The sequence below is a fragment of the Hippocampus comes genome, unplaced genomic scaffold (genome assembly GCF_001891065.2).
Source record: "Hippocampus comes isolate QL1 unplaced genomic scaffold, H_comes_QL1_v1.1 scaffold56, whole genome shotgun sequence".
Classification (NCBI taxonomy): Eukaryota; Metazoa; Chordata; class Actinopteri; order Syngnathiformes; family Syngnathidae; genus Hippocampus; species Hippocampus comes.
The window spans coordinates 1,134,912-1,149,834 of NW_017842056.1; the positions used below are offsets into that span (position 1 = coordinate 1,134,912).

General features: G+C 46.7%; 3 protein-coding genes across 4 annotated transcripts in view; 2 read left to right on the top strand and 1 right to left on the bottom strand.

The window, feature by feature from the left end:
• Window positions 1–50: 50 nt before the first annotated feature.
• LOC109510441 (tetraspanin-7-like) lies at window positions 51–4,467 on the top strand. Its single transcript, XM_019860767.1, has 7 exons — window positions 51–505; window positions 2,007–2,195; window positions 2,628–2,702; window positions 2,803–2,898; window positions 3,354–3,509; window positions 3,587–3,670; window positions 3,853–4,467. The coding sequence occupies exons 1-7, from the start codon at window positions 425–427 to the stop codon at window positions 3,919–3,921; spliced, it is 750 nt and encodes a 249-aa protein (XP_019716326.1). The 5' UTR covers window positions 51–424; the 3' UTR covers window positions 3,922–4,467.
• An 828-nt stretch (window positions 4,468–5,295) lies between these two features.
• On the bottom strand, window positions 5,296–8,230 carry LOC109510447 (uncharacterized). Its single transcript, XM_019860774.1, has 4 exons — window positions 7,604–8,230; window positions 7,099–7,329; window positions 6,231–6,329; window positions 5,296–5,850 (listed from the first exon to the last, which is right to left on the bottom strand). The coding sequence occupies exons 1-4, from the start codon at window positions 7,859–7,861 to the stop codon at window positions 5,740–5,742; spliced, it is 699 nt and encodes a 232-aa protein (XP_019716333.1). The 5' UTR covers window positions 7,862–8,230; the 3' UTR covers window positions 5,296–5,739.
• A 553-nt stretch (window positions 8,231–8,783) lies between these two features.
• Window positions 8,784–14,923, top strand: part of LOC109510404 (zinc finger protein ZFMSA12A-like) — a 9,183-nt gene continuing 3,043 nt past the window's right edge. The window contains exons 1-11 of one of the 2 annotated variants that reach the window (XM_019860708.1): window positions 8,784–8,923; window positions 10,103–10,305; window positions 10,505–10,564; window positions 11,251–11,343; window positions 11,423–11,521; window positions 11,777–11,900; window positions 11,988–12,261; window positions 12,334–12,469; window positions 13,332–13,851; window positions 14,108–14,502; window positions 14,711–14,869. In XM_019860708.1, the coding sequence (XP_019716267.1) occupies window positions 8,920–8,923; window positions 10,103–10,305; window positions 10,505–10,564; window positions 11,251–11,343; window positions 11,423–11,521; window positions 11,777–11,900; window positions 11,988–12,261; window positions 12,334–12,469; window positions 13,332–13,851; window positions 14,108–14,502; window positions 14,711–14,800 (1,998 nt within the window). In that variant the 5' untranslated portion in view covers window positions 8,784–8,919 and the 3' untranslated portion in view covers window positions 14,801–14,869. Of the gene's footprint in view, window positions 8,924–10,102; window positions 10,306–10,504; window positions 10,565–11,250; window positions 11,344–11,422; window positions 11,522–11,776; window positions 11,901–11,987; window positions 12,262–12,333; window positions 12,470–13,331; window positions 13,852–14,107; window positions 14,564–14,710; window positions 14,870–14,923 lie in introns of those variants that run through there. The other variant, XM_019860707.1, reaches the window with a different exon arrangement.

Consider the following 14,923-nt stretch of genomic DNA (forward strand, 5'->3'; position numbering starts at 1 on the left):
GTTGAAGCGAGGTTCGACGTCCGATTTTTCTTATCCCCCCGCCCCCCCCCCCCCAAAAAAGAACAGATTCCAAAAATGCTTGGGTTTTTTTGGGGTGTGGAGCTACAACATTTGAATGGTATCTCCTTTCCTGAAGGCGAAATGAATCGAAATCTCGTAAATCAGGATGCACGTTGGCACCCAGTGGCCGGAGATGCTTGGCGTGCTTCACGCCGATGCTAATTGTGTGGTCTGAGTGTGAAGTATGAGCTTGTCCAGCATATGAAGCCTCGTGCGCCGCCGGCATGCTCAGATGTGAGCATGGCAGGCGAATGCGCGCGGCTGCCAAACGGAAAGTAGGTCCCAGTTACTCTTCGCGTGCGCTTCAAGTCTGACGGCCAGAGAGAGAGCGAGAGAGAGAGAGAGAGAAAGAAAAAGCGGAGCGATGGCACCGAGGAGGATGGAAACCAAACCGCTCATTGTTTGCGTGAAGATCCTGCTACTCTTCTACTCGTTCATCTTCTGGGTGAGACAAAGTTGGCAATCCGTCGTTTGTTGTTTTCATCTTGAGCTGAATGCTTCAAAGAAACATTGGCAGAATGACTGATCAAGTTTTAGCAGAGCAAATTGGGGAGCGACGTTGTTTCTGGTGGGGTCCAAGCAGTTTATGAAAAAGCTGAGGTCAGAGTTCAGGCACCGAATCATCTGAGGAATGACGAGAGACGGGGCGAAGCGATCTCACCCACTTGGTAATGAAGCCGGCGTCTGACACGGGCGTGTCGCAACTTTTGCTTCCAGGGGCCGTATGCGAAATGCAAGGATGCAGGGGGACCACTTGGACATTCCTGAATTTTGTTGTACCGATCCACCGGTATGATGCGGTTTTGATCGCGGCTTATATACCAAGTCAGTACTCAATGCTTGGTGTAACCTGTAAAAAAAAAAAAAATTAGATAGTTGACTTTGATGGAAATGAAAAAGATCAAATATATTCTCGGATTGTATCGCACCCAGCGTCTTGATCGCGATACCGCAATGTATGGAATCGTCTTTGACGAGATGTGCACTACAGGTATGAATTGGTATCAATTTGACATTGCTGACGATTTGTTGCTTCTTCACATTCGACAAACCTGAAAAGTTTGGACTTTGAGAGATTTACTTGCTTTTACAAATGGATAAACGTGACCAAAGTGACCGCCGTACAATATCAAATGAAACAAGGATCCCACTGAATCAAACCCAATCAATCAAATTGCTCCCCTACTCAATGTACTGTTGTTGAATCGCATCTGTGTCGGGACACGTATATTGGAGTGCCCCCCCCCCCCCACTCCCCGCATATCTCGAGAAAGACTCCAAAAGTAGAAATGACTGATCCCAGACTACTTTTTTTTTTTTTTTAATGTCATTGTCTTATTGTACTGAAACTGCAGTCAGTCATGAATCATGACAATGATTCAACATTTATTTCAGTAAACAAACAAAATGCAAATCATAATTTAGACCTCATGACGATGCGCTGCAAAGACAGATATCTATCTATCCATTTATCTATCGACACGCAAAGACACGGTAGAGGTCCCTCTTAGCCAATGGGATGCCAGGATGATGCTCAATAATAGCCAATGACAGAGCAGCTCTAAGGATGTAGCGTTCAGGAAACTCGGAGCTGCGACAACCAGCCTATCCTGTATTTTCACCTTTCGTATCTTTTAATTTCATTCGGAACAAGAGACAATATTTTCCTGTTGAGGCGTTTCATAAGTTAACATTTTGTATGAAGAGACGCTCGTAAGTAGAGCTACCACTGTATTGTTGATGCCGCGTGTAACTGGTTGTCGTTGGGATTTGCCAAGTTACGGTTTTGACCTATTGATCGCTGTTTTGTTCATCACCATGCTAGTGTAGCATCTGTCGTGCCGTATCGTCGCCCTTTTTGAATCGCCAACGCATTCGCCACGATCTCAACTTTCCATCTGCTGTAGTGCATTCTGTGAGAGGACTTTGCCCGCCTCTGTTGACAGGTGACAGGTGTGGTCCTGCTCGCGGTGGGTTTGTGGTGGAGGTTCATGTTGAGTCCTTACACGCTGTTGATCTCCAGCGCACCGTCCAACGCTCCCTTCGTCCTCACCGGCACCGGCGTTGCCATCGTGCTCTTCGGCCTCTTCGGCTGCTTCGCCACATGCAGGGGGAACCCTTGGATGCTCAAACTGGTGACATTGATTTTTTTTTCCACGTGATTTTGTTTTTTAATTCAGAGTTTTGTGAATGGATTAATTCCAAAAACCAAGAATCCAAGCAAACGTGTTACTTCAAAACACCATTTCCTGATGATTTCCTTGACAGTGACGGTCAAGCGCCTGGTGTGCGGCTGTGTTTTTTATTTGCGTATTGGTCTGTTATTATCGATATCAGTCATTTTGAGCAGTGTTTCTCCAAAAATTGCAGTCTGAAGCACGACCTCAATCATTGAACTCAAGCATCGGCATACTAGATCAAGTAAAAAGCTATTTGAAGATCACAGCGGTCGGTTTCATGTGTCACTTTTCAACATTTGGGTTGTTAAACGCACAGGAACAATTGGAGCCGCTATGGCCATACGTGTCGTCTGAACCTCTGCCTGCTTGCGCGTCTGACCCCAACAGTACGCCGTCTTTCTGGCTTTGGTCTTCCTGATTGAGCTCATCGCTGGAATCTCCGGCTTCATCTTCCGCCACGAGGTTCAAACCCCGCAACGGAAATCGAGCGTTTCCATTTGATAAGCCGGTCTTGCCGTGAAAGTGAGCGATCGTTTGTTTGTGTGTGTGTGTGTTTGTTCAGATCAAAGGCACGTTCCTCACCACGTACAGCGAGGCTGTGCTGAGATACGACGGACGGAGCGACAGGAGCGTGGCTGTGGACGACGTCCAGCGTAAAGTCCGTGGTTGTGCACGCAGCAAAACAAAGCAGTACAGTCGGTTAGATATACTTGACGGTGAAATCTCATCGACCTTTTCCCAACCAGACGTGAGCTAGAATCTGAAGGTGGCGGTTTGGTTTCCCAATCCGTTCATCCCTCTGTGAAGCAATCTTCTCTGTACCACTATTGACAAAAGACTCATTCGCAGTTATCGCAAAAGCTTTTGTTTATTTCATTGGTACATCCAATGAGTGGATACAGAGTGCGATTACTTTTTCACTTGTGAGACAACATCGCACCGCTACTAGCTCTCATGCTAGCTGGCCAATGCTAGCTTCCTTATTTTTTTTTTTTGTCTTTTACATTTTTCAAAAATGTTGCTGGCTAAACTGACCTTCGATCCTGGAATGACTGATATGCTGCCGACAATGCGTCAACTCGCATGTCATTTTGCTTTGTCGTGTCTGTGCAGTTGCAATGCTGCGGTGTTCATAACTACACCACCTGGTTCGCCAGCGACTACTTTGCAACCGGGGGCATCCCAGTCAGCTGCTGCGTTACTTTCTCCGACTGCAAAGAGGGAGACCTGAAGAACGCCACTGTGGCGGCGCGCAAAGTCCACAAGCAGGTGACGGGTGATGATGTCACAAGTTCACCCTGGTAAAATGAACAAATGTTTCAACAACTAATCGGCCTGACGTGCAGGGCTGTTATGAGCTGGTGACGTCCTTCATCGAGAGCAACATGGGAATCGTCGCTGGGGTCACCTTCGGGATCGCCTTTTCTCAGGTGCTCATCCGTCTTTCACGCTAGCATCGTATCAACAACCATGCTAACCAAAAAAAAAAAACAGTCGGTGCCTTGAGATACAAACTAAATATTTTAGTAACCAATCTTGTAAATCAAAGTTCCACTGTCGGGAAAATACTGTATAGAACCAATTGTGACAAACAACATTGTCTGCGCCCCAGCTCGTCGGCATGTTGTTGGCCTGCTGTCTGTCTCACTTCATCAACACGAACCAATACGAGATGGTCTGAAGAAGTTAAGATGTTTCACCCTGGAAACCTGTGGAATCACGTACGACAGTTTGTAGAACACAGATGGGGTCAAGTTGAGGGAACGAGCTGATTGTTGACTCTTTTGCCAAGGCCAAGGAATTCACCTTACATTTTAACGACAACAAATGTTTTCGGAGTGCCATGAGTGCAAATCTGAAAGTCGTGCTATTTCGCAACAGAGTTATAGTAACGTTAATTTACCGTGCAATGGACTCCATTTTAGTGTGGGATCAACATGAAGTTTCTTAAAGTCATTCTTAGTTTTTGTTTTAACTGTGAGCTAAGATCTGGTTCAGTTATGTCTCACATAACTGCGGAGCCAACATTGACACGCGGGGTCAGGGTTTAGGCTGACTTGCAAACTGACTGACTCTACTGTCGGATAAATTAAGGACCAAAACAGTCTATGACAAGAATGGGTGTATTTTTTTTAAGACCCCATTTGGTATAGAATGTTGGCATACAGCTGTCTACTACAAATTGAATCTGGCACTTGATGTCAATAAAGAACCATTTGTTCATCAAGCTTGTGGCAGCACATTTCCTTCAGCACGTCGCTCATCTTCTAACCCAGGAGAGGAGATCATGTCAAGTTCCGCACCATTTAAGAGCATTGATAAAGAAGGAGGAACCGTCACCAGGCTGTGGTAAATGAGGTACATGGCCATGAAATCCACATTGAAAACAAAAATCTGTTTTAAATGTCACTTTTGGTTTTGTTGCTATATTTCAGCAGTTTTTTTGTGCTCATCTCCTCTTCTTCCTCTATTTTAGTCTTTGGTATATTTGTTTTCCAAAGGGTATGCGCTTCATCATCCCATCGTCTCTTGCTGCGTGTTTGAAAGTGTACTGCCACTTATCCTCTAAATAGCATTAGCGGGCTAATTTTAGCCCGCCATAATGCAGACGTGACTCCCCCAGCATTCGTCATTGTGGGGGGTGTTGTTTTGAGCGGCGGAGTGAGAGTTGGAGAAGGATGGCCTTTACAATAAGCACACAAAGCAAGTTCCTGACAGAGCCAAACGACTATTTGTGACAATGACAACTTAAAAAACTGTCAATACTGGATTTGAACCTGCTTTTATCAATTGGGAGTTAAGTGTGCTAACTGCTATACTGTACTGCTATCCTCCCACCACACCAACAAGTGCGCTCTGAGCGTGCTAGCTAGTGAGGGTCCCTAGCTAGCACACTGGAATTTGCTCTGAGAAAAACATGACATTTTTTGTCAAATATAAAATGCGTTAAGAACAGGAGTGATGTGACACACACACACACAAACACACACACACACACACACACACATTTAACTGTGAGTAACCACACAGCGTCAGAACGTTAGCATGCTAGGAATCAATGTTAGCAATCTTAACTTTAATAATGTAGTGGTACAAGTAAATGTAAAACAGAAACAGAACACAGAAAAGCTGCATGAAGCCAGTTTTTTGCCACGCGGTTTATGCGGTTACGGAATTAGTCGGCGCTCCCTGTTTATTTACACAATGTGCTCACAGCAGTTTTGCGATAATGAGCCAACAAATCAGAACAAATTAAATGGAAGCGCGCAACTATTATTCGAAGCAGTCATGATTAAAAGTGGTCATCGATATTCTTTAAATGTCCATAAAATAACTGCCAATATCAAGGAAGCCTCCCAGTGCCCACACAAGTCCTGTATATGGTTTTCATTCAGTCCCCCGCTGAGCATGTGACTGTGACTTGATGTGTGGGGATTTCGAAGGCCGCTGCAGCCTTGACGCCTTCCTGGTGGAGCTCCAGCGGGTGTGGATTTGTCTCTCAGGGCACGATCACCCTGGTGGAGCTCCAGTAGGCAGCCTGCTGCGGCGTGAACACTTGGACGTGACAGGTAGGACATGATTGTTTCCTCCATAACCATTCCTCTATACACTGAAACACAGAGACGCCCATTTCACCCAACAATAGCAAAGATACCGTCAGGCGAGGCGGCCCTATTTATAGAGCACATTTCATGCACAAGGTAACTCAATGCGCTTCACATAGTTAAGACATGAATCATAGATGGAGGGTTGTGTGGGGGGGCATGCTCTTTAACCTGAATTTAAAAGCATTGACACTTGGGGCTAACTTCACCTCTGTTGGAAACTTATTCCATTTGCGTGCAGCATAACAGCTCAATGCTGATTCACCATGTTTGCCTTATTGTGTAAAGACACAACAGGAAGCACAAATTTGTCTTTTTGGTGAACATTAGCGTCGGCCTCATTTCATATAAGAAGTGGCAGTTGCTGACTTCATTTGGTCGTTACCTCTCTGTGGAAGGTGTGTGTGCACTGAAGCTCTCGGACACTGCCGGCTGCTCGGTTCAGGTCGTGGTGGCAGATCAGGCACATGCTATCTGCATCGCTCTGCAGTACACACAAGCAGACTTCTGTTCTTGTACGCAAAACAATTCAAACGTGAGAACATTTAAGGCCGGGTTTGCAATGTCAGCCTCGGAAGTCACGCTTTCTCTCTTTAGTCATTTCCGCCTCGGGCGTAGTGATTTTTTTGTTTATCAATTGAGAGGGACACGGTGGGGCCAGAGACAGCTTATTTTTTCTGGACATCTCAATTGATGTTTTTTTTTGGGGGGGGGGGTCAGGGGGGTTATCTCTTCAGGTGGGGAGTTTAAAATAAAAACGTGAGATGCACAGTGGTGGACATTCTCATAACTGTGGATGTGGATTTAAACTCATGTTAAATGTGAGTCTGCACACACCTGCCCTCATTTAAAAGTGCCTCCGATTACTGTAACCCCAAATAACATTCAGATGTTCTAGAAGCCTTTTTGCTGATATTTTTCTTTTTGTTGTTGCTTTCTAGCATGCTCCACTTCCAGCTGGAGGAGAAACAGTGGGCTCCCACCACCCTGTTTAAGCTCTAGGATATGGTGTTCTTTTGGTGCTGAGCAGTGTTGTGTTCGTTGGACCAAAAACACCTCGCCAAATTATATGGCCAAAAAGTTCAGCATTGGCTTCATCAGGAACATTTTCCAACATGCGCATTAGAGATTTGTTTCTTTTAATAGGTGGCAATAAACCCAAAGTAGATCTTTTTGGACATCATTACAAAAAGGCTCGGTAGGTATGACCTTGCAAATATACTCGGAGCCAGAGCTCTCTCTTTCTCACCCACCAAAGACATGACGTTGCGTCTCCTAAACTGGCTCTTTCTCTCAGGCATGTTGGCCTCCGGGATGGTGGGGATGAGAGACGGTCTTCTCTCGGCGGCAGGGGCGCAAGCGGCGCCCTCCTGCTGCGATGGCAGCAGGCGGCGAGAGGAGGAACGGCGCAGCAGAGTCTTAGCCGTCACAGGAGCCCGGGTGCACGAGTGCAGACGGGCAAGCTGCATGGTCGTCAGGGTCGCCTGCACACACCAATCACAGTGGAACTTATTCACTGGAACCAACCACTACTCATGCTATGTACTGTGCTGGAAGCGGAGACGGATGCGTCAAAAAAGATAGTGGTAAAAGTATTGATAAAGGAGTGAGGAATAAATAAAAAGTACACATTTTTGTTTTTAAATGAAACCAGTTCAGGTAAAAAGGTGCCTGAGAAATGAATGATCAAGTCAAGAAAAAAAAAAAAAAAATCCAATTCAGTACGGCAACTGGAGAATTCTACGGGTTGCATGTTACCGGACACGGCAGCGATGATCGGCGCTCAGTTTGAAGACGTGCCGCAGGCTCGGCCCCGATTGTGCTTTCAGAGCTTCCTTCTTGCCGCTCCTCGTCCGTCGTCTTCCGCTGCTCGCCACCTCTGTAGCGCTGCATCCAGGCGTTGAAAATCTTGGCATCCTCCTCTTCGTTTTCCTCCTCCGCGTCTCCATCTTCCTCCTCTGAAATCAGAGTGGTCCGGTCCACTGCAAAGACCTCGCCTTCGTCTTCAGAATCCATGAAATCAAGAAAGGTTCTGGTCACCTAACTAGGGGGTAATTAACAGGCCAGCCTTCAGGTCCTATAATATGGACATCCCGTAAAAGGTCACAGTAGCGGTAACTTGGTCGTAACAAAGTCATACAATGCGCTGCCCCTGCTTCAATCTCTTTGCTTGTGTTGCTTTCGCCAAAAGCCTGATAATCCATTTAGGCAAAGATGGATAAAGCTGGTTTAGTGTATCTGTGTCAAAGTGGCCCAAAGGTGAGAAAGGAGTGTCATGCGACAGTTTGCTTGCCTCAATAATTGTACACAGTATTGAGCCACAAACCCAAATTCCAAAGAAGTTGGGACACACTTTTCAATATATTCAATTGAATACGACAAGGTATTGAATGTTCGAACGGATACATTTTATTTATTTGTTATTGTTGTACAAATGTTGACTTATTTTGAATTTAGGTAGGAGCTCTATGTGTTTTGTGATGAATTGATGGCCGGAGCCAGAATCGAACCCTGCACCTCTGCTCTGTGAGGCGGACGAGCTAACCCGTCGCCAACTGCACTTCAGTGTCGATAGTCAAAAAATAATGCAATTTTGCTGTGAAGAACTGGGTCATCCTCTTCTAACCATGGACAAGAAACAAATTTTTCATTTTGAAAGTTGAAGTTGCCTCATCGGGCTGTAGAAATACTGTACTGTATAATAAAAAAACCCCAAATAAATAGGAATGTCATATCAATGACAAGAACTGACATTGGAAGCTTCATGCAGTAAAAGAAGCAAAAAATATTCAAGAATCATACAGCGCATCTTTAAAAATGTGAAAATTGGACAAGGTTTTTAAAGACGCGCGGTATATTATAATTTTATTTCGGAACACCAGCCTTCCGCTCAAGTAATGTTCCGGGCTGTCCCAAACGTCATCACGTCGACGTGCGTCGGGCCGGATGTGAACTCCAACCATATTTTAAACTTCCGGTATGATGGCGGTGCAATGTTGGGCTGTATGATAAAGGCAGCGAACTTGTCAGCATTATTTCTCCCTTGAATTTCCAGTCTGTGACTTAAACGCAAAATGGGTTCGTGTTGATGCGTTTATATTTTTTATTGTATTTCCTGACAGATCGCCACTTTTCCGGACTAAGTAGCTAGCCAACTAGCATACAACTGTGTCTGCTCGCTTGTACTCACGGGCCATAAAACAAAACATCAGACATCAAAAAGTTTGGTGATTTTTACATTCAGTTAGTTAGATATAGGAGCCGTCATACTTTGAGTCATCGACATTTTTTATGAAATAATGTCTCGTTTTAGCATGCTTACTCCTTTGTGCCATTGTTATTAGCTCGTTCGCTTATATGTGCCTCACATATATTGTCAGCATCATCATTGTTGGACGTTTTCGGAAAACAAGAAAGAAAACACAACAAATCAACAACAAAAAGAGGAGTATAGTGACCTCTACTCAAACTTTGAGATTACCATGACCTGGAAGAGTCCACACAGACAGAAACAAGAACAATTGTTTGCAAGCACATTGATTCTTTGCCATATTCACCCATCCATCCATCATGCGAGTTGCTTTTCCTGACGAGCGTGGCGGGCTTGCTGGAGTCTATACCAGCTGTCTTCAGACATCAGGCTTGGCACACCCCGAATTGGTTGCCACGCAAACTCAAGACACACGTAGACAAACAATCATTCACACTCACGATCACACCTAAAGACGACTTAAGAGTGATAAAGTCACCTACCGCAGATGTTTTTTGGAATGTGGGAGGAAACCGGAGTACCCGGAGAAAACCCGCGCAGGCACGGGGAGAACATGCGAACTCCACACAGGAAGGCCAGGTCCTTGAACTGAACCCTGCACCTCTGCACTGTTTGGTGGCCTTGCCAACCAGTCAATCACCGTGCCGCCTCATATATTCATTATAAGAATAATAATACATTTAATTTATAAGCGCCTTTCAAAACACCCAAGGACACTTTACAATCAGGAACAAGGACAACAAAACACATTGTATTTTAGTTGAGGCAATACCCTCATGTGTGGGCAAGGAGAGCTATCTACTTGGCATGGATGTCTGCTTTTGAGTAAATATTCACATTTTTGCGAGAATCTGACTGTGGCTCCTCTGATTGGTCAAATGGAGTCAAATGTCGGCGGGGGTGAAGTTACAATAAAACTGCTCCGCCTCTCACTTGCCTCCTTTGACTCGCCTTCTGTTTTCTATTTTGGTGCTCCGACTCTGCAGCCGCTGCGCTCTCATCCCCCTCGCTGCGCCTCCTCGTCCCCCCTCTTCGTCTACTGACGGCGGCAATGTGGCAGGTGGCGCGGCAGAAGAGCGTCAAGGATTACGGGATTCTGGAAGACTTTGTGTCTCTGATGACGGAGGCGGTTCCCCAGTTGCTGACGGAAAAACAGAGGAGCCTGCTGCTGCTTGCGCTCAGGGCGCAGGTGTGTGTCTCATCATCGCCCGGTTCTTATTTCCAAATTGCGTTTTGTCTTCTTTCTGTTTTTCCTTTTCAACAAAAAGCAGCGGTTGTGATTTTTTTTTTTGTCTTTCTCACAACACTGAAATCACATGTGCGTCTTAATGTCAATACTGGTGCGGTTTCAAGAAATCCAAGCCTCAACATTTCCTCTTTTACCACAGGTGAGCCTTTACGATGCGGAACTGTACCAGGACAGGATTCACTCCATCTCTGCGGCACCTGTGAGTGACTCACGCATTCCGCTTTCAGCGTTCACTATCAGTTCGTGGCAGGTTTTATTTTTCGCGCATTTTCGCAAACTTCAAAAAGTCTGTCACTCACAGATTTATCCTTGTAGCTCCGGGCAGAATTATTTTTTTGTCTACTAATTTTTGTGGTCTACTTAGCCTATTTCACTGAACCCCCCCCGCGCTCCTCCTTGGCCCCCCTCCCAGCCCAAAAACCAAACATTTAAAGTACATGTAAACTTTTTAATCAAACTTTGAAAACTGGACCCCCCCAAACTATTTGTGGATTCCGTAGCACCTTAACTGAATTGTTGCCTTCATTCCATGGCCATGCTTGTAACTCAAATCACTCATATCCCATTGAAATGAATGCATATCCCACTAATCTGTTCCAGCCGGCCAAATAACCCTGCACACTTTCGTGATGTGTTTAAATAAAGAGAAACAGCACTGTATTGGTCACATATAAGTATAGAAAGATAGCGAAAAAGAGTATTTGGAGAGTCTACCCCAGTGCACGTCAACTGGGGCTTCACAAAAAAGTGTGGGAAAAGCGGAAAGACCAATGTGATTGTGTAAAGTAACCTGATTAATTTGTGTTTGTGAACGTCACTCTTGCGAATTTGGCATGACTGAACTGTGCTTCACTTTTGTGATTTATTTACTTTTTTGCATCCCAGCTCAATGCAGGCACCCAGCTGGTCGACTGTGATTCCGCGTTATTGATTCTAAGTGAAAAAACGAGCCCGGTGGATAGACAGGGCCTGTTGCAGGTCAGAGTCGCATCAAGAAGAAGGTGGCGCAGCTTAAGATGAGTTCTTTCATGCTCTTTTGTCGGCTTTGCTCTTGAAGGATGTTTTCAACCACACGTTTGACGAGGCCCTCCAGACTCTTCTCTCCGACTTCCTGGCCCGACTGGAGCAGCTTTTTCCCGTCCCTGACTTCAAACAGGTACTCTCCGATTCGTGACCTGGGAGCACTTTTTGTAAATTCGGAATCTTTTCAAGTTGGAATGGGTTGGATGAGTTGAGCGATGTGGAAGGAGAAGGCTGTGGGGAAAAAGTGGACGGAATAATAACTGGTATGGACTAACAGACTTCATGCGCCCCCTCACCATTTGCACAAGAAACTGTCAAGAGATGCTGCTCATTATGACCCACGCGGACAAACTCTAGGCAATTGTTTTTTTTTTGTTTTTTTTTTCAGGCTGCGTCATGGCTCAGTGCTGCCCCCGCTGGCCTGGCTGACTATCTCAGTCTGGCTGACAGGGAGGACCTGAAAATACTTTTGAGTCATCAGAGCTGTCGCTTAGGTCAAGTCATTCCCGCAGGTAGAAATCCTCCACCCGGCGGTGCGTCTTGTTTGTTTGAAGCCACGTTTGGAAAAACACTGGTCTCTTTTTTTTTTTTTTTTGTAGTTGATTGTGACAGTGAGAACATCCTCCACTCTGTTTGGTCCCACCCTCTCCTCACAAAGCTGACCAATCCTGAGCCTCCTCACCTCGGCGTACAATCAGATTCCCACACTGACACGGGTAGTCCCGCCCTGGATGACAATGCGGAGGAAACTGTGATGATGGAAGGTGAAAAAGTGGAAACTGTGGCGAGCCAGACGCCATCGCCGGCTGAACCCATGTCAGACCTCAGCTCAGTCGCCGATTCGGTCACTCGTGTGAACCCGGAGGCCGACGGGTGAGGCCTTTTCATGCCCGATGTCACTCCTTCCGCAGTTGACACGTCTTTCTAATCGACTTTCCCAACCAGAGCGAAAGACGCAAACCAATCGGGACATGCGTCAGATCAGCCGCGCTCTGATGCCAACTGCAGTATTTCCCAACATTCTCAGCGAGTGGCTCACAAATGTCCACAGTGTGGGAAATATTTCATCTACCGCTCTCACGTGAGTGTTGCTCCGCACGCTGGAAGATTGCGCGGTATGTTTTCCATCTCTCCCTGCCGTGACACACCCGATTCAAATGATCGGGATGGTGACCAGGCGCCTGCAGAGCTTGCTGATGTGCTGATCATTTGAATCGGGCGTGTTCCAGCGGGCAGAATGGAAAACATGCCGCATAACGGGGTTTGACCCCGACGTTCTATATGATCTGCATCGTCAATTTCTGCGTTCCGCAACATCAAAGAATTTGGGCTCCGAATTTAAAGAGAATGAGAGTGGAGCCTCTTTCATTGGCCAGAGAGTAAATTGTCTGTGTTCACTCCCACAACGGCGTAAATGGCAGATTTTTTTTTTTTTTAACCCGTCAACACATTACAACGCAAAACACAGATAATGACATTCAACCCCCTCCATCCCCAAATATTAATTGGCAAAATATTGGCCAAAGCAAACAAATGCGATTGTAAAACTGTCAAATATTCTGCCTGGAATTGATACCTTCTATATACAGTCATACGTCGGTTTTCGACCATAATCCGTTCCAGAAGGCTGTTCGAGAAACCGATTTGTTCGAAAACCGAAACCATGGTTCCCATTATAAACAATGTAATAAATTTTAATCCGTTTTGGTCGAGAACAGAGACGTTCGGAAACCGAGCTTTGACTGGATATTGTTGTCAGCATTACGGGGGCCCAAAAATAATGAATTCTCTTTCATTAAATGTGTGTTTTAATTCATCAGATGATCAATCTCTTGTGGGAATTTTATTCTGCACAATATTAGAATCAGCGTCGGCCACCGAAAAAAAAACCCATATGGTTCGGGCACTCGCCGTGACAGAACTCATGAGCTGTTTGTCCGCAGGTGATGCGTCACCTGAGCACCAGCAAGTCGTGCGGCTCCACCTTAGCCAAAGCCGTAACGGCGCGCCAGGCTGAAGCGCACGCCGGCGACAAGGCGCCCCCCTCCTCGGAACGCCAGCACAAAAACCTGCGCTCCGCCAGAAGCCACATGTGTTTCCAGTGCGACGATGTCTTCGGCACCAAAGCCGAGCTGCTGTCGCACCAGCGCAGCCACCGTGCGCGGCCCGTTTTCCGATGCGGCCGCTGCGACAAGGAGTTCCTTCACCTGTCCAGTTTGACCAATCACAAGCAGACGCACCGGGACGGCGGCGCTTACGTCTGCGGCCAGTGCCATAAAGACTTCGGGTCGGCCAAAGAGAGGGACGCCCACCGCCTGCGTCACCGGCCGCCGGACCTCACCTGCACCGTGTGCTCCAAGACGTTCGGCTCCCAGTCGCAGCTCTTGCGACATCTTCAGACGCACACGGTGGAGGGCGCCGAGCTCTTTTACCGTTGCCGTTTCTGTGAGCAGACCTTCTCAGGTAACTTGGACAGAGGTTGCCGAAATGCCGAAGTAGAAGTACGGATACTTTGGTAAAAGTCGGAGTACAGTGGGTACCACCTTGCGATACGCTGAAAAGACAAACGGTGGTTGAACTTACTCAATTTTATTTTAATCATCTGTACAGATACAATTTTAAAGTACATATATAGTCTCCTTCCAAAATAAATCTGAATTTACATGATTTTAATTTAATTTACACTTCTTGACGTTGTACCGTGTCCGATCCTCCGCAGGCGTGACTCTGCTTCGTATCCACCAGCGCTCTCACACGCCGCGCTCTTACCGCTGCGATAAGTGCGACAAGACGTACGCCTCGCTCACCGGCCTTCAGTCCCACCGGGCGAGTCACAACAAAGACAGTCGCTTCCTGTGCCCTCAGTGCGGCAAATGCTTCAAGACCCGCGACGGGCTGGAGGGCCACCTGAGGACGCACAGCGGCGAGCGGCCGTATCGCTGCCCCTACTGCTCCAAAGATTTCACCGCGCTGGCCGGCCTCAACGTGCACGTGCGACAGCATACCGGCGAGCGGCCGTACGTGTGCACGGTTTGCGGCAAGGGCTGGCCGTCCGGAGGCGACCTGCAGAAGCACATGAGGGTCCATACGGGCGAGCGGCCGTACACCTGCCAGGAATGCGGGAAGTCCTTCGCCAACTCCGGCCACCTGAGCGAACATCGCCGCATCCACACCGGTATGTTTGACTGCCTCTCGATGGCCTGATTTACGCAAATTTTTGCACCAAACTGATTGTCGGCAAAGAGACTCGGCATGTTGACGCATATCGGCCTTTTTTTTTTTTTTTTTTGTCCATACGGGCGAGCGGCCGTACACCTGCCAGGAATGCGGGAAGTCCTTCGCCAACTCCGGCCACCTGAGCGAACATCGCCGCATCCACACCGGTATGTTTGACTGCCTCTCGATGGCCTGATTTACGCAAATTTTTGCACCAAACTGATTGTCGGCAAAGAGACTCGGCATGTTGACGCATATCGGCCTTTTTTTTTTTTTTTTTTTTTTTTTGAGAAGTTGTTTTCAAATTGGGGAAACCTGG

Bases quoted from the DNA above. Each gene is read 5' to 3' on its own strand.
- LOC109510441 (XM_019860767.1), top strand. From the start codon at position 425: ATGGCACCGAGGAGGATGGAAACCAAACCGCTCATTGTTTGCGTGAAG. The intron at 2,196-2,627 runs GTGACATTGATT...TGACCCCAACAG, and splicing joins ACCCTTGGATGCTCAAACTG to TACGCCGTCTTTCTGGCTTT. The intron at 3,671-3,852 runs GTGCTCATCCGT...TCTGCGCCCCAG, and splicing joins TCGGGATCGCCTTTTCTCAG to CTCGTCGGCATGTTGTTGGC.
- LOC109510447 (XM_019860774.1), bottom strand. From the start codon at position 7,861: ATGGATTCTGAAGACGAAGGCGAGGTCTTTGCAGTGGACCGGACCACT. The intron at 7,330-7,603 runs GTAACATGCAAC...TGGTGTGTGCAG, and splicing joins GATCATCGCTGCCGTGTCCG to GCGACCCTGACGACCATGCA. The intron at 6,330-7,098 runs GTGGGTGAGAAA...TGTGTACTGCAG, and splicing joins GACGCAACGTCATGTCTTTG to AGCGATGCAGATAGCATGTG.